The sequence below is a fragment of the Phyllosticta citribraziliensis genome, assembly GCF_038025025.1.
Source record: "Phyllosticta citribraziliensis strain CPC 17464 chromosome Unknown J3D65scaffold_12, whole genome shotgun sequence".
Taxonomy (NCBI): domain Eukaryota; kingdom Fungi; phylum Ascomycota; class Dothideomycetes; order Botryosphaeriales; family Phyllostictaceae; genus Phyllosticta; species Phyllosticta citribraziliensis.
The window spans coordinates 105,932-129,174 of record NW_027117349.1 but is presented as its reverse complement, the minus strand read 5'-3'; the positions used below and the strand labels follow the sequence as shown (position 1 = coordinate 129,174).

The window sequence follows — 23,243 nt, the reverse complement described above, 5'->3', positions numbered from 1 at the left end:
TATGGAAATGTCAAGTCGAGGAGCATGTGGTGCTCAACTCGTAGTATATTTGTTCACTATTCAAATCAATTCCAACACATCCAGGCCCCAATGGTAGAGAGCGGCCGAGCCTGGTCAAGACAAACATTACACACTCTAAGCCGCAGCGGCCACCGCACCAGCAGTCTGAGCCCTCTCCTTCTCGAGAACAGACTCCAAGACACCAGCGGCGCCTTGGCCAGCCTCGAGCTCCTTGGCTACGTGCTCAATACCAAGCTGCTTGTCGGTCCAGAGCGGCTGCTCAGCAGATTTGCCTTGCTCGCCAACACCGAGGAACCCACCCTCGGCTGCCCAATCGCTGGTTCGCTTGATGCCGAGCTGGGTCCACACGGCATCGATTGCCGTGACAAGGTGGTCGCGGTACTCCTTGACGTGACCAGGCGTCGGCGTAATCCGGAGACGCTCCTGGCCTACAGGCACGGTGGGATAGTTGATTGCTTGAACGTAAATGTCCCACTCCTCAAGCAAAATGTCACTGGCCTTCTTCGCAGTCTCTGCGTTGCCTACAAGGACTGGAATGATGTGGCTCGGGTTGGGAATGACTGGGATGTTCTTGTCCTCAAGAGCGTGCTTGGTTGCACGCGTGTGGAGTTGCTGCAGACGGCGGTCTCCCTGGTAAACCATCTGATATTCAATGGCGGTCTGGGCACCCGCCATGGTCGACGGGGGAAGGGAGGTGGTAAAGATGAATCCGGGAGCAAGAGAGCGGATGGCGTCCACGAGGTTGGCCTTGCCGGCGATGTATCCACCAACACATCCGTAAGCTTTGCCCAGAGTTCCAGTTATGATGTCGATGCGGTCCATGATGGTCCCCTGAGGTTTCCCTTGAGCATGGGCCTCGTAATCCAGGTGTTCAGCGACACCGGCGCCCGTCGGCCCGTACATGCCGACGGCATGCACTTCGTCGAGAAAGGTGATGGCGCCGTACTTTTCAGCCAAGTCGCAAATCTCCTCAATCGGACCAATGGATCCGCACATGCTATACACGCTCTCAAAAGCAATGATCTTGGGCGTCTCTGGGGGGAGGGAGGCAAGCTTTGCCTCTAGATCCGCGAGATCATTGTGCTTGAAAACCATTTTCTTTGCGCCTGAGTGCCTGATTCCCTGGATCATCGAGGCGTGGTTGAGGCTGTCCGAGAGAATCACACAATCAGGCAGTTTGCTTCCTAGGGTGGCCAGAGTTGCGTCATTGGCCACATAGCAGGACGAAAACACCAAAGCCGCCTCCTTGGCGTGAAGCTTCGCGACGGTCTTCTCTAGCTCGACCGCATGCTTGTTGTGGCCAGAAATGTTCCTCGTTCCTCCGGCACCAGCGCCGTACGTGTCCAAGGTTTCGTGCATCCTCTTGATGACCTGCGGGTTGCGTCCCATGCCGAGGTAATCATTTGAGCACCAGACTGTGACTTTGTCCCCTTCGGTACCCATGTGCGCCCTGGGAAACTCCTTGGCCAGGCGGTTGATGTTGTTGAAGTAGCGGTACGACTTGTCCTTGTGCTTCTTGTCGAGTTCATTGTTGTACCAGCCATCGTAGTCGAACTTGGCTGCCCGCGGAGAAGGAGGCTTTCCGTGCAAGTGCTTGGGAACAGCATTCGCATTAGCGGCCGGCTTCGCAGTCTTCGGGTACGGGACTACCAGGTCATGCCAGTCAGCCACGGTTTCAGAAAATGTCGTCGGTGAAATTTCTCCTACCTTGGTCGCGGCGGATGTTGACGTCGACGGCCTGAGCCTTTTTGTCGGCCGAAGTGTGCAGACGGGCCCGGCCGGCCTTGGAGTGGTAGGCTCTGGTGCCTCCGTAGACGCCAGCAAGAGCAGTGTTGGCACGGGCGCCTTGGACAGCGAGCGCCTTGCCCATGACGGGGCAGCGGCGAGCAATGACTTGCAGGTTGGACATGCTGCCGCCGCCGGGCGAGGCACTGTGGGCGGCGGTCGTGGTGGACATGGAGCGCAGAGTGGCGGGCGACGTCTTGTGCAGGAACGGGCACATGTTGCGCGACTGGCGGATGAACGCCTCCATGGTGGGCGATGATGGGGCAATCAGGTCGGGGGAGAACGAGGGCGGACGCAGTAGAATTGTGAGGGTTGAGCGAAGTCGCAATGGTGGCAGACTGGAGAGGGGAGAAGAGGAAGAAGAGGTGGTGGAGGTCAAAGAGGCATAGCCGGGGGCCCTAATGGCTTTTCTCATTCGCTGGGGCTGGAAAGCGAAGCGGAGCGGAGCCGACCTTGTCAGCATAACCGAGTTGGCGCGGCCCTGATTGGCCGCGGCGCGCCCTCAGCACACTCCCCGTGCCTCTTCTTCCACTTTCTGATCGTCTGAGATGTTCGGCAGGGACAAGATGATCACATCAGCCTGGTCAGAGAGCCACAGAGCACTGCCTCCAAAACGTCTGTTGCCGCAAACCTCTTCGCCTGCGGCCCCAAAAGCAACATCCGGCCAACGCTTGGCTCCACCGAAGGTGCCGAACATGCCGGACTCTTGGGCTTCGTTCGGAAATTCCCCGTGGCGTTCCGCCGAACAAGAGGCTGGACGAGATCGAGCCTCATTGCCTTCACCGTGAGGTAGCGACGCGTGTACGCCATCTGCCAACTGCCAGCTTACCTGTGGTTCTCTCCGCAGCCCTCGTTCTCCGCAGTCCTCGTTCTCCTCAGCCTCGTTCTCCGCAGCCGCAGCCGTGGCAACTTTGCCCGACCGACTTTTTTTGCCCCTTTCGTCCATCTCCAACATCGCTCCTGCCTTATACATGGCCAAGAAAGCAACAGAGCCAAGAAAGTAAACAGAATCCGCTGTGTTCCTGCGCCTTGCCTCCACACGGTTCGTGCACAGCCCAAACTAACCACCAACCCAACTGGTGCCGACCAGAACCTGCCCCTTGACGCGGCGGGGATCGGATTCGAAAAGCAATCCGGTCCAGCCTCCTGCCGCTTACCTGTACCCATTCTATGCCCAATTACCATCTTTTCATTTCGCATCATGCTTCCCGCCCCATATGCCCATGCTATATCGGCGCGTACTATGATGCAGACCCTGTGATGATGCTGTCAGCTGTGGCGCTGAACCCTTGTTTCATCACAGAACCATTCTAGGGCGCGGAAAGGAATTCCTCGCCGCGGGAGACTCCCTCGGTCAAAATGCAGCAGTGAACGACTGCTCCCTGACCGCAGCTGTGGTAGTAAATGGATGCTCCCTAAGCACATTCGCTGTGCCGGGAGATCTCATTTTTTCGACGCCCACTGTGAGGACAAAACGGCAGCGCGTAGTGCCGTTCCAGGTGCTGTGCGACGACCGGCGGGGAGCAGGGTAAGGGGAACAACCGCCCCCTGAAACCCAACCCACAGCCCCCTGGACCACTCACTGACCCAAAACACATGCAGTAGCTTGTGATACTTATATTTCGTAGTCCGGCGTCAGTTTCTGGTGTTTTTCGTCTAAATGCGACCGAAAACTCGGTCTCTTGCGCCTAGGTTGGCCCAAAACTGCCCCGCAAAAGCTCGACGATGGCTTTCGCCACACAAAAAGATATTGGAAGACAAAAGCAAAAGGTAATTCCGTCACGGGGAATTGAACCCCGGCCTTGTCGGCGCTTGTACAGCTTGAGAGCCTCTACTGAGAGCGACAAATCCTAGCCACTAGACCATAACGGATGTTATTGAATGAGTTATGACTTTTTCAATTTATAAATACTAAACTTTTGACCTGCGACCTTCATTCGACTCACCACAACCGATGCTCGAAGCACACGCAACCTTCAGAGCTTCAACAACACTCCTCACGACCAGGGAATCACTTCAAGTTGTCAATGATTCGACGATTCATTAGGCCACCATTCAATCACCGAAATCATCTTCACGTTAAGAAAGACTCCATTGGGTGCACATGGTACGCAAGTTTCAATCCGGCCTTGCTTTCTGATGTTCTATCTTCGCTTCGATCAACACTCGAACCCGCATCCAGTAGGTGACAATACGATGGATTTGACATGAACATTTGATAGATAAGAGCAATCAACAGATGGGAACAGACGGGTCGGTGTTCTTGACTTCTTCTTTTTTCTTTCGCATCGTGTGTTTCAGGAGACTTGTTGTGTCCTTTTTTCTCCAGTCATGACACTGGCCGTCCCCTCATTCTCCTTGCACACAACTCGCGAGAGACCTGTCGCCTTCCTAAGCCAATGGAATCCACTTCAATCTTCCACAGAGGCAGGCACGATGAAGCTTCATGTTCTGGGCATGCGCCACACGAATCGTCAGTGGAGTCCAATGGTCATGATGATCCATCTCCATCGTCGCCAAATGGAACAGGGCACTATTTCTGCAGGGGTAGGAGCGTAGGAGCCCGTTACTCGATAGACAGGAATTGACAGCCGTCCAACCAGCATGGCAGTCATGCGCGGCGCGTAATCCCACCGTGGGTGCCGAAAGAAATGCGACAGACCTCCCAGCAATGTGAGCACATCTAGGGAGCATTCATTCACTGCTACAGCTACACTTAGAGAGCAATCATCTACTACTGCAGTCGCGCTTAGGGAGCATGCATTCACTGCTGCATGTAAACCTAGGGAGTCTCATTTCTTTCGAACCCCACTGTGCTACCTCCGTGGTGGAACCAAAAGCGGCAAACGCGCCGCGCACATGCATAAAAAGCGAACAACCACAAAGTCCAGACAGCATATGAGAACGTCGCACCGCTCATTGTACAGCATCAATCATGACAGGTCCATCGCTAAGATAGATGGAAAACTTGGCCGCAAACGGTCACGAGGCGACGCGTCGCATCTAAGTTAACGCAGCGCGCTTCTACCTCGCGCCTTCTCCATTACCGCCAACGCCACTTCCTTGCCGACGACAACAGTTGACCGTAGCAGCAACAACAACATGTCTTCACTCTTTCCGCAGCTCCCAGAGGAGCTCAAAGACTTGATTCTCGGACAAACAGACGTCCCAACGCTGCAGTCCATGCGATTGGTGAGTCAGTCATTTGGGCTCACAACGTCGCGGCACCTCTTCAGAGAAGTCAAGGTGGACGTACTCGACCCCGACAGCATTCGAGCTCTGTCTGGCATTGCCGCCAACCCGGCGCTTGCTCTCTGCATCAAAGAGCTAGTGGCGGTGACAGGAGTGGGCCGCTTCACTCGCGCCAGCGCTCCGGATTGCAAGGACAAACGAAACTGCATCCTTTTGAATCTTTACCTAGCGACATTCGACGACCCGGACGGCTTCCAAGCCAGCAATCCCATATTGCCCACCCTGCGAGCGCTCTTCCGCGCCATTAGAGAGCTGCGGAACCTCGAACGCGTATCGTCCGTGTTGAGGGAGGGATCGATGGGGTGGGGGGATCCCTCCATGGACATCATCCTGCTCGCTTTGACCCAGCGGATGCACTGCTTCCCTGCTCGCTGGTTCCGCACGATACAATCAGTCCGCTGGGCCCACGCGTCGGGACGAAGCTTCAACAACATCTGGCGGTACCAAGAGGAGCAGCGGAGACGAAGGACAGAAGGAGATGCGCACGGCAAAAGCAGCAGCATCAAGATTCTGCCACCACCGGCATCCTTTTTCAGCATGCTCAAGCATCTCGACCTGCGCGACGTCCAGCCCGGCGAAAAATATGACGAGCACTGCGACAACCGCAGTCTGGCTTGCCTGTGCAGCCACCGCGAAAACGCGCTCGAGTCGCTGCATCTGGACTGCGGAATCGACTCGTGCAGCGCCAACGACTTCCACCGACGAGACTCGCTCAAGCCTTTCCAAGGGTTTGCCCTCTCGCCAAACCTCTCCAAAGTACGCCTTTCGCGGCTCATCACGTCGACGGACTCACTGCTCGCCTTTGTGGGGCGCGTGGCCGGCACGCTGCGCGACCTCAGCCTCGACTACGTCCTGCTTTCCCCGTACCAGGATTGTAGCGGCGACGCGTTCACCGAGTACGCGGGTGAGTGGTGGGAAGATGACGATGGGGAACGTGTGTTTCCACAGTCTGATCAGACGTGGGAGAAGCTGATGGCGCAGCTGCGAGACACCTTCTCGTCCACTGCTGCCAATACCTCCTCCTCGTCATCATCAAAGAAGCCTCCGCTCCTCTCGCTGCACATGCGCCGCCTCATCGACTCAGTAGGCGTGACAAGCGAAGGTTGGGACCACGATTGCGTCGGCCGCATCTTGCTGGACACGTACAGCAGCGACGACGACGACAACGACGCAGATGACGCTCCTGGCGCCGGCTGGTTCGCCCGCCATCACTTCAACTTTGTGAGAGACTACCTCCTGGGGCGCCAGACCACAGCCGTGCCGCTCCAGGCGTCGTTGTTCGCCGAATGGCATGCGCGGCAGCAGCAGGCAGGCTGCCCACTGTGTGAGCAGTTACTGCGTAGCAGCCTCGACTTCTCCGTGCCCGACGACGAGCGCATCGGTGTCGATTCTAGCCTTGAGGACGTGCGCCAGGTTTTGAGCCTATGGTGGGACGCTGGGCTGAGCGATGAAGGCGTTGTGTTTCGTCTGAAGTGACGCAACGAAACGAGACTCTAGATTAAGACGCAGCAGTGAACGAATGCTCCCTAAGCGAACCTGCCATTGTAATTGAATGTTCCTCACCAGCAAGCGCGACTGTGACAGCAGATGAAAGCTCCCAAAGTGTGGCTGCACCAGTGAATGAAAGCTCCATTAGCGCGACTGCAGTTGTAGATGAATGCTCCGTAGCTGTACTCACGTTGCCAGGTCTGTCGCTTTTCTTTCGACACCCACTGTGCCTGTGTATCTGTCAGCAAGACATTAGAAGACGGCCAAAGCAAGTGGTCTTGACAAGTCATATTGCGCGCCCTAGCAAGTGCAAATACAAGCATCCCATCCGATTCCATCCCGTCCCATCCCACCAACCCAATGGAAACCCGTTCGCCAGTGCATCGCAACGGCGGCGCAAAGCCTTCCTTCCTTCCCTCACTCCCTCGGCCTGCCTCCGTAGCCCCAGACCCTCCCGCTCTATCAGGTCGTTCGTTCGTTCCGCGGCCGTGATCTCATCCATCGCTCAATCAGTACTCTGCCCACAACCGGAGCGGACCCCCCCTCTGCCGTCTGCGTCCGTCCGCCCATCCGTCCAATCTGGCCCCGCTCTATGCATTGCACTTGATCGTCCACCCGCACCCACCAGACCCGACATGGCTCGGCCAAGGACGTCGCCGCCGCGCCAATCATTGATGACGCGCTCCGTTGGCTCCAAGAAGGCCGGGTTGGGAGGGAAGGGAGGAAGAGGAAGGGGAGGAAAGAAACAAGAAGAAAAAGGCGCCTCCAAACTCCACCTCCCCAGAGAAACAAAAGACGGACAACGACGATAAAAGGTGATTAGAGCGCGATCGCAAGGAAAGATAAGAAAGTCCCGGCCAGGAAAGTGGCAGACCGGGGCAGGACGAAAGAGGCCGACGCAGAGGAACTGTGCCAAAGGAGACAGTTAACAATGAAGAAAATGTTCTCTCTTGCATTGAAAAACCAACAAGCAAACAAGCAAGCAAGCAAACAGACAGACAGACACGTGTACGAATGCTCCCAAGACAGACGCGGAGAGAGGAAGAAAATGGAAAAAAGGAGGAAAACTCTTCGCATCGCCATTTTCAAAAACTGCTACCTGCTGCTGCTTCTGCTCGGAACCCAAAGAAAAATCTCGCTAACTGGACTGACTTTGTTTTGATTGAATTTCCTCTTTCTTCCAGCATCCATGTCTCCCGATCATTTGATTCGATCGACCGCTTTGGATTGTCGCAATTGGGTATCTTTCATTCTTTTTTGAGGGATTGTTGTTGTTTGAAGTATGTTCCTGTATGCCGTTGAAACTTGACCAGGATCGAATCGTGTCTTCTTTTGTCCTCTTCACCGGTTCCGTTTTCCCTTCGTCCTTCCGTCTCTCCCCCGTGCTCGCGTTCTTCCTACTTCTCAACAAAGAGGAATCGAGACGCTTGAGAGGCAAAAAAGTAAACGGCTCCATGGTATCATCATCTCTAAAAACTAAAGGCGTAACGGTGTGAAGCTGCCGGCGAATTGGCACGCGCGCAATGGTTGCCGACGGACGAAGCGCACGTCAAGGGACGAGACTTGCTGGAGCGTTCGGTTCCTAGCCAACTTGTGCGCTGCAGAAGGGAATGGATCAAATAGATTCTCATTAGAGACAAGTAGTCAAGGGTAAGAACCGCACGCCCGAGATGGAAAATGGAGAGATGGAGGAAGAAGATCAACAGGTCAAGGTGCAGGGTGCACCAGGTTCGTCATCTAGTGAGAGCCGCTCTTGCGGAAAGCGAGGAGAGATGACAGGCTGGGTACGGGGCAGCCGTTCTTGAGGAAGTCGTGGCTCAGCAACTCCGTGGCCGTAGCGCGCGAGCGCACGTCGACGCAAAGACAGACGCTGAGGAAAGCCTTGAGATCCTTGGACAGCTTGTCGGGCTTCTTAAGGCGGGGAGTGCCGTTGGTCGCAATCAGGTAGAGGGCCTTGAGCGGCTCCTCGTTCAAGTAGGGCGGCTCAGACTCAATCATCTCAATAGCCATGATGCCGAGAGACCAGATGTCGACCTTGCTGCCATACTCCTTTTGCTTGACGACCTCGGGAGCCATCCAGTAGGGAGTACCGACCATGGTGGCACGCTTGCTGCGTTGCTCGGTGAGCTTGGCGCAGAAACCGAAATCGGCTGTAACAGTGTAAGCATGGGTCTTCTTGGCAGGTTCGTGTGAACTTACTGATCTTGACGTTGCCGCGGCTGTCAAGAAGAACGTTGTCACTCTTGATATCACGGTGGATAATGTTCTGGTTGTGCAGGTGCTCGAGACCCTTGCAAGTCTGGAATCGGGTTAGTAAGATTTTCACGCAGTTGAATTTGGGACACTCACTTCCAAACAAATGGTAGCGATCTGGTCCTCGCTGATGGACGGGTTATTGTCAATGACATCCGTCAAGGCACCACCCTCCATAAACTCCATGACGACCCACAGCTCCGATTGCTCCTCTTGCAGAAAGGCATCGAGGAAGTTGACAATATTCGGGTGCTTGGAGTCCTTCATGACGATGATTTCATTGACAATGAGCTCCTTACGGGGCTGGTTGCGGAGGTCCATCTGCTTGATGGCGACCTGGGCGCGAGGTCCGTTCGCGGCCAACAGTTGCCGCGCCATTGGCGAGGGAGCACTCTCACGGATCCTGGCGACATAGACGGAACCAGATGCGCCCTGGCCAATCTTCTTTTGCTTGTTGTACGACTCAAGCGGCTTATCCTTGGAGACGACCTCACGGAGCTTGGCCATGACCTCATTCTCGGACATGCTCGACATGCGGACCTCCTTGCGGGGAGCCTCCTCCTTCTTCGCGGGGCCAGTAAGAGCGGCCTCGGCGGCCTTGACAGCATCACTCTTCGGAGCGCCCGTGGGCTGCTTGGTGGCAACATTGAGAGGCTTCGGTGCTGCTGGGATGCGAGCGCTGCAGACACTAGATTAGCAACAAGCATGAATGATGTCCGCACAGGATTAGCGTACCTCTGCTGGCTAGGGTGGGGCTTGTGGTTTGCGAGTGGAATCTTGGTCGAACTGCCATTAGCAGACTTGCTTGGTGCGGGCGGAGCAGGACGCTGGGCGGCCATTTGTCGGAGGGCGCCCGGGGGCTGCTTGTTCGGCGTCGACGGTGCCGGACGCGAGGGGTTGTAACGGTCTTGCTGGGCACGCGCAGGGCTGCCATTCCTATCATCGTAACCGCCACCGATTTCTTGCTTGGCCATAGGAAGCGACTTTTGAGGGAGGGAGGCATTGTATGCGGCCAGTTCCTCGCGTTCCCTGCGCTCGGCTTCCCGACGCTGGTCCTCCCTATCGCGCTGCCTCCGCAGCTCGTCTTCCTTCCTGCGGCGTCTCTCCTCTTCAAGGCGTGCGTCGGCTTGAGACTGCTGGTATGATTGCTGGCTAGTGCCGCTTCCATTAGTCTTGACGGTACTGTAGCTGTCCTGGCGCTGGTAGCCGTTGGGTGGTGCGGGGCGTGGAGGAGCTACAGAATTGCCACCGGCGGTGTAACCAAGACCCTTGTTAGGGCTCTCGCTGGTTGGCGAAGGGGTGACGCTACCGGAGAATTGAGGTTGGTCGTCACGCTTGACAAGCTTCTCAGTGTAGAATTCGAGAACTTCCAGGACGGCCTTGGGGTTCTTCTGGTAGTCGTCCTTGGTGATGGCAGACGCTGTCAACAGCCTCTCCCACTCGGTCGGCAGTCCGACAAAGGCACCACTAGTGGGGTCGAAGCCGACGTGGACGCGGTGGGTGAAGTTGGTGGGGTTGCTCACGCCGCCCATGCTGGGGCAGCGCTGGTAGATGGAGTCTATCCAACCATAGACTTCATCGTCCGTCTCGACCTTGCAAATGAGCAGCTTGGTGGGGCCATCGCGGGGCGGCGAGGCGGCGCTGGCGGTGCTGGTTGTTCGTGTAATCTCAAAGGAGAACGGGTAGTCTTCCGACCGCTGAATGTTGGTCACATCGCGGAGTTGGATGGTGAAGGAGACTTTTGGGGTGTTGTTGTTTTTGTAAAAGTCCAGCTGGTACTCGCGGAGGACGAGGAAGCGCTCGTTCCAAAACATGCCCTTGACGATGCCATCCTCCTTGACCTTGGCGTAGCCATCCTTGATGATTCCGCCCGTCTTCTCCGAGGAGGTCGAGGCGCGGGCCAGCGAGGTGGAGGAGCCGTTTAGGGTCGAGCCATTGAGCGTCATGGAATTGAGGCTCATCTGCGACATGTTCCCCGGGAGGTTGTTGACAGAAGGAGTGAGGGCGAGTCGCGGGCGGTCGGTGGGAGGACGGGGCGCGGGACCCGGATTCATGAATTGCTCGCGGGTATACATTCTGGAAGGACAAGGGGTCAGCCGGACACCGCCTGGGAGTCAAAGCTCGGGCGAGGCGCACATCTCGGGCGCCGTCTTTGTCAAGCGAACTGCGATGGGATGGCAGAGGGCAGGCTCGGCGGGCAGCAAGGACAAACGGATCTTTGGGGGGACGCAACAAGACAACTTACGGGTGCGAGCCTGACGCCATGACGAGCGACTCGTCTCCGGGCGAGAGAGCGCGAAGTGCAGTCGGGTGGGGGGCGTGAGGAGAGGCAAGTCGGTGGTGGTGATTGTCCGTGGTTGCGGTGGCCAGGAGCAGATGAGGGCAGCAGAGCGGGTCTCGATGGGGAGGGTATGTGGGAAGGGTGGAGAGATTGTTCAGGTCAGAGTCAGGCTCCCGGGAGGTGGGTAGTGGAGGAGGTCCAGGCGGCGGCGGGAGGAGTCGTCGACGGAGGGTATAGGGGCGAGCGAGGGGCAGCAATTACATGTATGGAACGGAGAGGGAATGGAGTCGCTGAGGCTCATGCGCGCGCGCAGCGAGCGACGGGCACTGGTGGGCGGATGGCACCGACTGGGTGGTGATCTGAGCCGAGGGTAGAGACCAACAGTGAGGAGAGTAGTTGGGTTGGGGAATTCTGCAGAGGTGGACGTGGAGCGTGTCGTGTGTCGTGTGTCGTGTGGATGTGACGTGGGCGACAGACGAAGGCGACGGGAGCAGATGGTTGGACGGCAGCGGTCAGAGAGAGGGAGAGAGGTGAGAGGTGAGTGGTGAGAGGTGAGAGGTGCTCCGTGGCAGTCTCCAGCTCCAGGGGCGGCGGGGCGGGCGCGGGCACCTCAGTAACTTGCCTACTTGGCTGGCGGTGCTAGCGCGCCCTTAGCCCTGCCGGGGTCTCAGTCGGGGTAGGGTAGAGTAGGGTACTGTAGGCAGGGGTCGCCGTCGGGGTCTCTCTGTCCCTCTCCCTCTCCCTCGTGCTAAAAGAACCAACTACCGCTCGCCCTACCGCACCGCACCAACCATCCCCTAACAGCCAACGCCCTTCTTTCGACGCATTCCAATCCCGTACTCAAAGCTCTCAGCTGTCGTCGTCGTGCGGCCGCCGACGTGAAGCCAAAACTGTCGCGCCGCCGCCCACGATCCGTCCTTGCTTCACCACGCTGCCCTCCGTGTTTCAGAAAACGCCCACCTCACCACCTCGTCCAAATCCATCCATGCACATCGCCCATGGCCATCGATCTCGTTCTGAATTTATTCTCTTTGAATTTATCAAAATTCCCACGCCCTCCCGCTCTTCCCGTCTCCCCGTTGCGCGCCCTGCTGCCGTGACGCTGAGCTAATTACATGCGCCTCCCCACCTTGACTATGCCCTGTCCATGAAATAAAATCTGTCCACTCCAGGTATCTACAAAATACAAAAGAAACGCCGCTGCTTGTCAAGAAAAGATTCAAACTCCTCTCTCTCCGCATCGAGAGAAGAGCCGTCAATGCCGCTCCAATGCAGATCAAAGGGGGAACGAAATATGAGAGGGGGAGAAAAAAAAAAAGGAGCGGCAGTGAGCCAAAAAAGACAAGGCCGCCGTGCTCAGCGCCACAGCACGCGCCATCTCCACCAACTTGGGTTGCTCCTTCGCTTCTCCCCTCAGTGCGATGATCCGTTGGTCGCTCCGTTCTTGTCGCTCCCCATGAAATGGTTCATGTACGTGATGTAGTCGTACTTGGCGAGGTCGCGGTCCTCTTGCAAGTCCGGGCCCTTGTGCGCCGGCATCGTCTTGACCAGGTCGTCGATGATCTCGTCTGGCACGAGCGAGTGGCGGAGGTCCATCTCGGTCACGTATGGCTGCCACTGTGTCAGCTGCATCCCTCAGACGTCACCTCGGGCCGTTGCTCGCCTACCTTGCCGTCTGCCACCTCCTTGAAACTCTCAAAGACTTGCTCGGCCGTGTTTTGATCCTCCGTCTCGTCCACCATGAACCGGATGAACTGCTCAAATGTCACGTAGTTTGTCCCTTGGCTGGTCTCCATGAACCTCTCGTGCATTTCGTCCTCGTCGTATATCAATCCCAGGCTGGCCAGCGCCGCCGAAAACTCAAGCTCCGCCAACGAGTTGCTCAAGTCGCGGTCAAAGTGCCGGAACACCGACTCAAACTCCTCCAGCTGGAACGGCGTCAGGTTGGTCATGTTGCGAGCCACCATCTGATTCTCCAAAAAGGCGAGCTTCTTCGAAACACTAGCCTTGACCAATCCGAGCTCGTAGTCCAGCTCGTCGTACGTGTACGTCGTGTAGTCGTTTTCCTCGATGTTGGCCTCGATGCACTGCTGGTCAAGCCCGGAAATCATATCCAAATATTGGTCCAGCGGCCCCAAGCTCTCGCTCAGCAGTTGCGTGTGCTTGCGCTGGTCTTCGACGTCGCCCTCGAGTCCCGAAATGGAGCTCGAGAGCGTCTTGAGGGCAAGCGCAAAGTCATTGGCCTTGTCGGCAAACGAGCGGCGTAGCGCATTTTTGATACTGTAGCGTCTGTCAGTATCGTCAAGGCACGACGTCTATCCAACTTACTCTCTGATCGTCTCGTTGATGACCTGGCTCCTGGCTCGTTCAGCTTCTGTCAATTTCGCCCACACGATGTCGAGCGTGCCCAGGCTCAGCTCTTCCGGAGGATCGTATGGGTGCAAGCGGTAAGTTGCCAGTTTCGTCTTGATGTTGCCCAACAGCCCGACCAAATCAGACTTTTCGGCGACCCATTCCCGCTTCTTGCCCTTCTTGTAGCGCGTAAACTCGGCCGCTTGCTCCTTGGCGTCGGCATACGAGCCGTCAAACACGGCCTCTTCCCACTTCTTCTGCTGCTCCGCAATGTGACGCAAGAGCTCCCTCATGCGCCGCTCAAAAGAGTTTTGCATTTCCCAAGCGCCTTGCATGCTCTGCACGAACTTCTCCACGCGACGCCCCGCGTTTTCGACCTTCTCCATGTGCGAGAAGGCGTGGAACCAATAGGCGATGTAGGTCATGAGCGACCGCTCGTCGGGCTTGGCAACGTCGCAAATGTCCTCGACGTCGAGCAGGTCTGGAATACCGATTTCCTGGGCCGCGAGTTCAAAGGCGAGCTTCATGTTACCGCGGTGGTCGCTTTTGTCGAGGGCGTCGTAGTCAATGAGATCCGGCCGGTGAATATCAAGCAAGGCGCAGCTGCAAGCCTTTGTCAGTTTCAAGCCACCTCTGATCGCATCCCATTCACATACAAGGCCAGACCATCGCTCCAACTGCTTGAAAAGTCCCGAACGTCGACCTCGTCATAGCACGCCGTCTTGCGCTGACACCACAGCAGCAAACCCTCCTTTGCGCTCAGACCTTGGTCGCTGATATCGGAGATGGTGAAGCGCAGAATCAGGGTCCAGATGAGGCCGAGGATGATCTTGCGGTTGCCGTCAACAATGTCCTCGGCGCCCATGTTGACCATCTGGATATGACGGCCGCGGACAAAGTCGAGCGCCTTGTTGACATTTTCAAACTTCTGGACGCGCAGCTTGGGTTTGGCGGCATATTTGCCGAGGGACTCTTGGGATAGGATCTCGAGCAGGTGGATGAGGAGTACGCCGTCGGATAGGTCGGTGCAAAGGTCGGAGATGACGAGACCACGGGTCGAGATTTTGCTGTTCAGCCTGCAGAAGCGTGGCAAAGGGTCGTTAGAGAGGGGTCCTGCCTGGATACAAAGGGCGGCGGGCGAGTGGGGGGTTACGGTAAGCGTACCATTTGGTGAAGGTTTTCTGCTGCACAATGACCCACTGCTGCTCAAGGGGAGCCATGGTGCGTGCGCTTCATTGGCAGCTGTGCTCTGGCAGAAGTGAAGAGGGGAGTGAAGGGCGCAGCGAGAGACGTCTGGTGGTTGAGTGTTGTTGTCGTCGTCGAATCGTATCGTAGGGGGTCTAAACAGAAACTCCGTCCCGGTCGGCATGGTAGACCCTGTTGGTAAGGGTAGGCGCGCAATCCCCACAAGTCCCGGTCGCCGTCGCCGCCAACCGTTGCCCCCCGCCACCCCGCCGTGCTGTTCAACTACAACAAGTGCCACTGCGACTTGAAACCATCCAAACAACGCGGAAACAAGACAACCAGCTCTCGGCCTGACCGCAACCCTTGTTGCACTCCACGGCATCGTTGGACCGACTTTGACAGCGCCCTCCGCCTCTCCTCCGACTCCTACAGCACCATCTTTGAGAGCACCCCTTCCCTAAGCTATTCCCAGCTGTCTCCTGCTTTCTACAAGGTGCATCCCAGGCTGCATCGCTCTCACCGAATCCAGCATCTGTCATGGCTGCCAAAGCTCGACCAACCCATCCTCTACCCTTCGGCACTTCAGATTCCCCTATCCCTTGCTACTGTAGCCTTCCCTGGAGCGGAAGCACCGAGAATGGTACGCCAGCGGGAGCCTCCACATCGCTCAGGGTAGCCCAGCCGATTTGCTGGCCAGTGAGACCAGAACATGGTGTACCATGCATCGCTTGGGGCACCAGGATTAGCTTTACCCCTGGATGCATGTCCTGCATCTAGGCACCGGAGCAGCAACTAGGAAGCCAACTCTCAGTGTACCTGCATCTTGTTCTCCAGCGAGCCATGGTCCTCGTTCTCACTGAGTACGTATTGTTGGGATGACCTGTTGCATCCTCCCTGAGTGTTGTTCGGCAACAGAGACCCCTAATTGAGAACTGATGCTAGTGACCTATGTTGCGACAACATCACCGCCAGTGTTTACCGCACTAGCTGACATGTTTGACTTGGAAGTGCGTGCCACTCTGGGCATAGCATTCGGGAAACCCGCTCAGTGATATCTCCAGTCAATCTTCAATCTCCCCGATGCTTGGCCATACCATTCTGACGCCAGAGTGTGCACAATGATAAGACAAGTCTTCGACTCCCTCGCTTGAAAGCCTTTTTGTGTATGGTGATCATCCATTCCAAGGGACCGAATCAATTCCTACCGACGAAGCATGCGATTCTCATCAATCACATTGTCCAGCTCCTCAAAGAGATTATTTCGTTGGGCGCGACAAAATCGATGAGACAGTGTAGTCCAACAAGTCGGAGAACAGCACATGACCAAGCATGAGTAGCCTCTCCATCTGATCGCCTCAAAGGATGTCTATACATTCAGACTATACAGTCCATCAATTCATTACAAACCATGTCCCTGCCTTTATCGATCAGAGGGCTTCATTCACTACACCGCCTACAAACTTTGCGACCTCTCTCCACATTACCACCTTGAGTATCGTCTCTCCCTCTTCCACCGTCCACGCGCCAGCCGCAAGCAATCGTTGCTTCCACTTCTGCTGTTGCTCCTCACTGAGCTCGTCCCATTGCTTCGCTTCCGGATCCGCACGTTGTGCGTCGGCCGTTGAGTCAAAGACGGCGGTCTCAAAGCGAGGTTCTTCCTCATCAGGCGAAGAACCGGAGTCTTGACGAATGACGATTGCCTTTGCGTCACTGTTGGAGCCTGACGAGGGGTAGATAGAGTATTGTTGCAAAACATCCTGGAGGCGAAAAACTGATGCCTTTGCCTTCTCCGTGGCTTCGGTGCCTACAGAAGCCAAGGAGGCTGACGCTTCTGTGGGGCTAACATTGATCTGAGGAACTCGAGCGCCAGGTGGCAGCGGTACATTCATTCTCGCAAGAGCACTCCTCAGGCTCTCTGGCACGAGTTGAATGGTGTTGGGATAGCCATTTGCATTTGAACGCATGTCGATGTAAGACTGGAAGAGCAGAAGAGTGACCAAGAGCGCGAAGCCGATGACCAGGAGTGGGAAGCCGGTATCAAACACCGCCGAGACGGCGCCACGTGGTCTCGTGAGAACATAGCGGGAATAGGGTTTCCTAGGCTGGACAGGGCTGAGGGAGAAGGTGTCTACGACAACAGTGTTGCCAAGTGAGGTTGATGCCAGACGCAGATATTGAGGCCCCGGGCTCTTTGGCGTCTCTGACGAAGAAATTGGCCAAGGGGAATGGAACTTGGAGAAAGCAAGCTTCGTCATCTGAATGGGATGCACATCTCGGAGTGTCGTAAAGCTGGAGAACTTGCTTATGGAGTCGGTCTTGTCGCCCGAATAATCCAGGGTGTAGACCTCGATGGAAATATCATGTCCAGCCACGGCAACAACAATCTGCCTTGCACCAGTATTGCGGTCCACATCAAGCGCGCAGACATCCAAGCCACTGGCAGCCTTTATGCGCTTTGGAAGCTTCTTCCGGAGAATGATCTCGCCTGGCCGGAATGGTTCTTTGCGTAGTACGAGCAGTTCGGCCCCTTTGCGTTGTGGCAGGTTGGCGCAGAGGAGGATGTGGTGCGGTGTGAGAAATCGGAGGTACTTGATGATAGGTCTCGGTCCCGGCGTAAAAACATCGTTGAATGGTAAGGTGTAGGCAACCATTTCACCCTCACTTTTGCTTTTCGAGTCGCTCTTCTTCTTCGCGAAGTCGTATCCGAACCGTCGGACGAACACCTGATAGTCCGTGCAATATGTCACCGAGAATTCGCCCTCAGACTCTTCGGCGATGTCAATGTCGTTGATTTCCTTGCCCTCTTTGGGATATATCCTTTGTATGACTTCGGCGTTCGTGGGTGTTGCGGTGGTCGCGTCGAAGATAACAAGTTCCGACTCTGGGTTGAGGCCTGTCGCGATAGCACCTATTCTCTTGCTCGCGGATTCGCGCTTTTGCGCCGGAGACAGTCGAAGGATGCGCTGGTAGTTTTCTTTCTTGGAAGCCTCTGCAGTAGGATTCTTGAACAGCTTTGTCTTGCCTGCAGGAGATATAGTTCCTTCCTCTTGACCTTGGGCTTTATCCTCCGAGCCCTCGGCATTCTTTGTTCTCTTTGGATAATCGATTGCAAAAGCGCGCAAGTGCTGGTTGTTGTCGCCCAAGCGGCTCTTCTCTGATGAGTTGATGCCAGCCAAAGTGACGAGGCCGTCCTTGGAGGCCAGGTTGGCCAAGGACATTACCGCATCTTCATCGCGAGGAAGGTCGATTTCCGACACGACGTCGAGAGTCGAGCGCGAAGAGGCATCGAGCAGCGTGATTTTGTTTGGAACACCGCTGCGATTTTCACCGCCTCCTCCAGCGACAACCAGGTAGCCTCTGTTGTAGGGATCGAAGTCGGCGGCGAAAACGGGGTAGGACAAGGTAGCCTTTGTGAAGCTAACAGGCGGCGCCATGATGGAAATGTGGGTTGGAGAGATGCGCGTCGATATCGAGGGGGGTAGGTTTACTGCTGGTGCAGCCGTGGCATTGCAGCACGAACAAAGGTCGAATTGAAAAGGTCTGCGAGAGACGGCAAAGCTCAAAGGCTCCGGGTTGTTGGGAGGGCTTACCTGGTCGCTGGCGCGGCGGGCGGTTCCTGAATCGGTGACGTTGCGGCAACATGACCCCTGCGGCCCCCACGGCGGCCGAGGACTGCCGCCTTGTGATTTCGCGACGCTTGCGCGCCAGGGAGCTTCCAAGCCATCTCCACCCGCCAACTTGCATCGATGGAGTGACCGGATTGCCCATCGTGACGCCGCGCAAAACTCCGTCATGCCCTCAACCGCCCAAAGGGTACTCCTCGCGGCCGCCAATCTTCTTCTCCCCGTCGCCGTCCTTGCCTTCGCCATTGGCTTCTTTCCGTACAAGCCATTTCTTCCAGGCCTTGCCCAGCATGAGGCTCTTGAATATGGAGCTCCTCCGGAAGCTCCATTCGACAAGGTCGTATTCATGGTCGTGGACGCCCTGAGAAGGTAGCTGTGAGAGGATCCCTGCTGGAATACTCGTACTGACCAAGCTAGCGATTTTGTCTATTCTAACAACTCTGGGTTTGAATTTACTCAAAGGTAAGAACTTGGAATGCCCCCCCAGATTTCTAATGGACACTGACCAGGTGCAGTTTGATTTCTTCTGGGGCAGCGCTTCCTTTTACAGCCAATGCGAGGTCACCGACGGTTACGATGCCACGCGTGAAATCCATGACCACCGGCTCCATTCCGTCTTTCCTCGATGTGATTCTGAACCTCGCCGAGACCGATGATTCCTCTAATCTCGCACACCAAGATACGTGGCTGGCACAATTGAAGACTGCAAAAGCAGGGAAACTTGTAATGTACGGGGACGACACCTGGCTAAGATTGTTTCCTGAGACTTTCGAACGCCATGACGGGACCTCCAGCTTCTTCGTTTCGGTCAGTGGTGCCCGCTATGTGTATATAATATCAATCGAGCTGAGACAAATTGGCAGGATTTTACTGAGGTCGATAATAACGTGACAAGACATGTGCCTGATGAGCTGCGCAAACAAGATTGGAATGCTTTGATCATGCATTATTTGGGGCTGGATCATATTGGCCACAAGACTGGGCCTTTTGGGTATGAGCAAAAATGTTGAACTTGTTCATGGAGGCTGACAATTCTTAGACCTAATATGATACCCAAGCAGACGGAAATGGACGGCATAGTCAAACAGGTGTACAGTGCCATTGAGACCCAATCGCATCTCAAATCGACTCTCCTTATCCTATGTGGAGACCACGGGATGAATGACGGCGGCAACCATGGCGGCTCGGCGCCTGGCGAGACTTCTCCAGCCCTGGTTTTCATGTCCCCAAAGCTCAAGAAAATTTCCAAAGGACTCCCCTGCCCGACCAATCCTTCGGGCGACTTTGACTACTATTCAAAAGTCGAGCAGTCTGATATTGCTCCAACATTGGCCGGCCTCTTGGGATTCCCCGTACCCCTGAACAACTTGGGGGTATTCATCACTGACTTTCTCCCGTTGTGGCCGAATGGTAGATATATCCCTTTCCCTCTTGATTCTGCACAAATGGCCCAGCTGACTTGTAAGTAGGCAACGATAGGGCTCAAATTCTTCTGAGAAACGCACTCCAAATTCTGAAGATTGTAAAGGCAACCTTCCCTAACCCAGCTTTCGACGATCCGTTTGCACCAGTCGAATGCGTCTCCACTTCATCCAGTGCAGAGGAGCTTGCCTGCAAGTGGCGAACTGTCACGAACGTTTTCCAAGCTGCAGGCAATTCACGGCCAAAGTCGGAAGACGTCATAGAACCCCTTGCTGAGGTTGGATATCCTACCCAGTCGAAGCTTGACCTACCACTAACATCATCTAGTTCTGCCGCTCAGCTCAAGACATACTCAGTAGCACAGCCAGCAACTACAACTTGACCCTCCTCGTCACAGGAGCCGCGCTGGCTGCTATCAGTGTTGTTCTCACTCTCTTGGCACTATCGAACAACCTGACGCATATCACCGCGACTGGCTTGTTTTACACGGCAGTTGCGGCTCTCTATGGTGTCATGATGTTTGCCAGCAGCTATGTGGAGGAAGAACAACATTTCTGGTACTGGATCACTACGGGATGGTTCGTACTTCTTTTCCTCAACAAGGCTCGCAAGACGAGCTTCAAGACGGCTGCGCCTGCGGCTGCAGCTTTGCTCTTGGCCCATCGTGTCATCCGTCGCTGGAATCAGACTGGGCAAAAGCATGCTGGAGCCCCAGACATTGCCCACAGCTTCATTCTCAACCACCCGGTCGTTCTTTGGACGCTGGTGAGCATGGTTTATATACACCTGCTCCTGCGCATCAAGACGCACCTTACGCGCCGCCTAGGCGAGACTCGGAATACCCGCCAACTGCAGAGTTTTGCCACTGTCAACACCATTCTTTTGGTTGCCATCGCATTCCTCTTCAAGTTGTCCTTTACAGCGCGAGACGCACCCGAACTCGTACGGGGTGCCTCTCCGGCTGCCTTGGCCTTCCTTTCAAACCTAGGCCTGATCCGCCTTGCCCGCTGCGTCTTCGTTGGAGCCTTCATTGGCATCGCATGGGTGTACCTTCGCGAGGCCGCCGAGGGTCCACGTCGCGCCGGCTCCCTCATCAGCGACGCCTTCCACGATTTCCTGACGCTGATTCTGCTGACGCAAACGCGCGCAACCAACATCCCACTCATCCTCCTTTTCCAGACGCAGAAGCGCTATCTGGATCAGCTGAACCTTACTCCGCTGGAACAGACCGTCTCCGCGCTCTTACTATCCCACACGTCGTTCTTCGCTCTTGGCAACTCAAACGCCATATCGAGCGTCGACCTCAGCAACGCCTACAACGGCGTCGCTTCGTACAACATCGTCGCCGTCGGCATCCTCCTTTTCGTCTCCAACTGGGCCGGCCCCATCTTCTGGACCAGTGCGTCCGTCCTCGGCTTGCTGGACGCAGCGCGCTGGATCCGTGGTCGCAAGGTCATGCGCAACATGATGGAGACGCAGCGCTACGAGCGCATCGTCGAGACGTTGACGAAATCCGGCATGGACGAGCAAAAAGCCGTCGCCGCGGCGTCGAAAGAAGCCTCGAAATGGCGCAAGGCCAGAGCGGAAACCGAGGGCGAAGAAGAGAGCGCAGACGAGTTTTGGTGGGCTCATTTCGCGCGCTTGACGGCTTGGACTGGTGCTGCTTTGGTGGCTGTCATGGTTGCTTGCACAGTCTTGCGGACGCATTTGTTCATTTGGACGGTTTTCAGTCCGAAGTATCTGTATGCCATGGCGTGGAGTGTGGGATTCCACTTGATTGTCAGTGGAGCGCTTGGAGTGTTGATGTGGTGGACGGCTCAATGAGGAGGAAAGGTGTTGTGGAAGTGTTCTCCGTGTAAGTTCTTGGCCAGTGGGAAAGACCTTCGTCGCGTTTTCGTGCCGTCATGGATCAAGACTAAAAGTATGGGGAGAAAGTCATCGAACAAATTGTTTGAAGGAACCAAAGTAAGAATAATAGGAAATTTCATCGATAAGCCTACCGAGGAGCACTCTATCTCTGTTTAACGCGAACAGGCCCACCAGTTCCAGTAGCAATATCGAAGTCGGCTGGCGGTTCGCTGTACTCGTGCTTCAAGCATTGCATGTGGTAGTCTCGGCCTCGATTGAGTAAAAAGCAGTCGTCACTAACAGTACCTTGCCCATCTGCAAGGTGGCACGCCTGGATCCGCGGCTTCCACATAGTGCGATGTTCTAGCCATGTGTCGCGCTCGACTTCCTCCCGTGACCCTTTTCTTTCAACACCACATGCCGACAACGCCACGATGACCACCATACAATCTAAATTCCCTCAAACCCAGACACAGCAAGAACCCAAAATCTCCCCTGCTCCCTCCTCCCGATCCCAATACAATTTACTACATAATCTTTGGTTCCCAGCTTCTCCTTCACGTACGACCATAGCACGTGGAAAACTCGGAACCCCGTCCGCTCTTCCATAGATAAGCCACGTTGCGGCCGATTAGTAGTTGCGTGGGTGACCAGCAGCGAATCCCGGCTGCCGTACGTTTTGTCCTTTTTTTGGTGGGGTGTGGTGCACGGGGAAAATAAGGGGGCACTTCGGCAATTTTTCAGGGGCGGAGGTGGAGGCAGGGGTAAGTGAGAGAATGGAAGGACGATTAAAGCGGGAAGGGAGCGGTGGCAGGGCTTGTTGCATGTCTTTTCTGTTTTATGAGTGTGTTGGAAATGGTGAGTAGAAGCAGGGACACCTACAGATATATCGTTGGAATTCAGAAGAGGATATACATTATTTGGCGCGCTGTGTTACTTTTGTGTGAAGACAGCATTAAGGTGCTGTGTACAGACAACACCAGAAACCTAATAGGGTGTTGTTTGTTGCAACAGTACCGGTTCCGGAGCACTGGGCTGATGGACGCGCGAGAAGCATTCAACTCTTGAATTGGCAGCTCAGCTTCTTTGTCACACCACCTTACTCATCTCTTCTACCACAGCCTAGACACACATACACACAAACAAGGCCGAACCATAAGTTGCAATCTTTTCTTATCTCTGGACACATTCGCACACAACCGCATTAGAAGGACTCTCCCTTCAGTACCATAATAAAGTCACAAAGGATCCATCATCCTCTCATCAAGCAGTGGTCTCGTGGAACTGAAAATAATCATTCTCTGATCCGGGTCGAGGGTAACGCTGCGTATCAAGGCAGGCCGCAGACAACTGATAAATGTACGAAGGAATTACCTCGAATTGAAGTACCCTTGAACCCCTTTCTAGCTGTCTTCCTCTCAGGCTTACCCAAAGTCTGCAGCATACTTCCTCACACTTGATCCCATATGGGAACATCACCGTAGCACGTCATTGCCAGAAAGAAGAGGGTGGAAAATAATCTATTCATGAACATTCCATTTCGATTCTCTCCAAAAATGCAAAGTCTTGATGGGGTATCTTCCGTTTGATTTCCCAATCCAAATGCGCCTGGCATAAAACACAAATGCAACACATGTCATGCCAATCCTGTACACTAAAGCCAAAGATGAAAACAAACACATTGTGCTGCTGTGAAGAAGGAAGCAGGAGTGATGTGAGATGAGGTCCATGCC

At 55.3% G+C, this 23,243-nt stretch overlaps 6 protein-coding genes and 1 non-coding gene across 7 annotated transcripts; 2 read left to right on the top strand and 5 right to left on the bottom strand.

The window, feature by feature from the left end:
* Positions 1 to 11: 11 nt before the first annotated feature.
* On the bottom strand, positions 12 to 2,172 carry J3D65DRAFT_637208 (5-aminolevulinate synthase-like protein). The gene is made up of 2 exons (XM_066801480.1): positions 1,729 to 2,172; positions 12 to 1,667 (listed from the first exon to the last, which is right to left on the bottom strand). Exons 1-2 carry the CDS (start codon positions 2,051 to 2,053, stop codon positions 136 to 138), a joined length of 1,857 nt encoding a protein of 618 aa, XP_066651133.1. The 5' UTR covers positions 2,054 to 2,172; the 3' UTR covers positions 12 to 135.
* Positions 2,173 to 3,580: 1,408 nt separating this feature from the next.
* Positions 3,581 to 3,678, bottom strand: J3D65DRAFT_t135. The gene has a single exon. It is a non-coding gene; the product is annotated as a tRNA-Glu (tRNA).
* Positions 3,679 to 4,696: 1,018 nt separating this feature from the next.
* Positions 4,697 to 6,619, top strand: J3D65DRAFT_637203 (uncharacterized protein; the record flags this gene model as incomplete). Its single annotated transcript, XM_066801479.1, has 1 exon — positions 4,697 to 6,619. A coding segment is annotated over exon 1 (1,621 nt), but the record flags the coding sequence as incomplete, so codon positions are not given.
* Positions 6,620 to 8,283: 1,664 nt separating this feature from the next.
* J3D65DRAFT_647863 (serine/threonine-protein kinase-like protein CLA4) lies at positions 8,284 to 10,874 on the bottom strand (the record flags this gene model as incomplete). Its single annotated transcript, XM_066802358.1, has 4 exons — positions 8,284 to 8,696; positions 8,746 to 8,845; positions 8,896 to 9,478; positions 9,535 to 10,874. The coding sequence occupies 4 exons, from the start codon at positions 10,872 to 10,874 to the stop codon at positions 8,284 to 8,286; spliced, it is 2,436 nt and encodes an 811-aa protein (XP_066651131.1).
* Positions 10,875 to 12,063: 1,189 nt separating this feature from the next.
* J3D65DRAFT_637195 (alpha-actin-like proteinin) lies at positions 12,064 to 14,790 on the bottom strand. The gene is made up of 5 exons (XM_066801478.1): positions 14,597 to 14,790; positions 14,089 to 14,508; positions 13,409 to 14,035; positions 12,748 to 13,360; positions 12,064 to 12,691 (listed from the first exon to the last, which is right to left on the bottom strand). Exons 1-5 carry the CDS (start codon positions 14,650 to 14,652, stop codon positions 12,494 to 12,496), a joined length of 1,914 nt encoding a protein of 637 aa, XP_066651130.1. The 5' UTR covers positions 14,653 to 14,790; the 3' UTR covers positions 12,064 to 12,493.
* Positions 14,791 to 15,611: 821 nt separating this feature from the next.
* On the bottom strand, positions 15,612 to 18,268 carry J3D65DRAFT_637191 (uncharacterized protein). Its single transcript, XM_066801477.1, has one exon. It carries the CDS (start codon positions 18,049 to 18,051, stop codon positions 16,045 to 16,047), a length of 2,007 nt encoding a protein of 668 aa, XP_066651129.1. The 5' UTR covers positions 18,052 to 18,268; the 3' UTR covers positions 15,612 to 16,044.
* Positions 18,269 to 18,306: 38 nt separating this feature from the next.
* On the top strand, positions 18,307 to 21,797 carry J3D65DRAFT_637189 (alkaline-phosphatase-like protein). Its single transcript, XM_066801476.1, has 7 exons — positions 18,307 to 18,609; positions 18,658 to 18,702; positions 18,756 to 19,047; positions 19,104 to 19,231; positions 19,280 to 19,650; positions 19,710 to 19,939; positions 19,990 to 21,797. Exons 1-7 carry the CDS (start codon positions 18,410 to 18,412, stop codon positions 21,484 to 21,486), a joined length of 2,763 nt encoding a protein of 920 aa, XP_066651128.1. The 5' UTR covers positions 18,307 to 18,409; the 3' UTR covers positions 21,487 to 21,797.
* The last annotated feature ends 1,446 nt before the right edge of the window (positions 21,798 to 23,243 follow it).

Excerpts from the sequence above, each read along its gene's own strand:
- J3D65DRAFT_637191 (XM_066801477.1), bottom strand. The coding sequence starts at position 18,051 with ATGGCGCCGCCTGTTAGCTTCACAAAGGCTACCTTGTCCTACCCCGTT.
- J3D65DRAFT_637208 (XM_066801480.1), bottom strand. The coding sequence starts at position 2,053 with ATGGAGGCGTTCATCCGCCAGTCGCGCAACATGTGCCCGTTCCTGCAC. Across the intron at positions 1,668-1,728 it reads CAACATCCGCCGCGACCAAG|TCCCGTACCCGAAGACTGCG; the intron begins GTAGGAGAAATT and ends ATGACCTGGTAG.
- J3D65DRAFT_637189 (XM_066801476.1), top strand. The coding sequence starts at position 18,410 with ATGCCCTCAACCGCCCAAAGGGTACTCCTCGCGGCCGCCAATCTTCTT. Across the intron at positions 18,703-18,755 it reads GGGTTTGAATTTACTCAAAG|TTTGATTTCTTCTGGGGCAG; the intron begins GTAAGAACTTGG and ends GACCAGGTGCAG. Across the intron at positions 19,232-19,279 it reads CACAAGACTGGGCCTTTTGG|ACCTAATATGATACCCAAGC; the intron begins GTATGAGCAAAA and ends GACAATTCTTAG.
- J3D65DRAFT_637195 (XM_066801478.1), bottom strand. The coding sequence starts at position 14,652 with ATGGCTCCCCTTGAGCAGCAGTGGGTCATTGTGCAGCAGAAAACCTTC. Across the intron at positions 14,509-14,596 it reads CAGAAAACCTTCACCAAATG|GCTGAACAGCAAAATCTCGA; the intron begins GTACGCTTACCG and ends ACGCTTCTGCAG. Across the intron at positions 13,361-13,408 it reads ATCAACGAGACGATCAGAGA|TATCAAAAATGCGCTACGCC; the intron begins GTAAGTTGGATA and ends CAGACGCTACAG.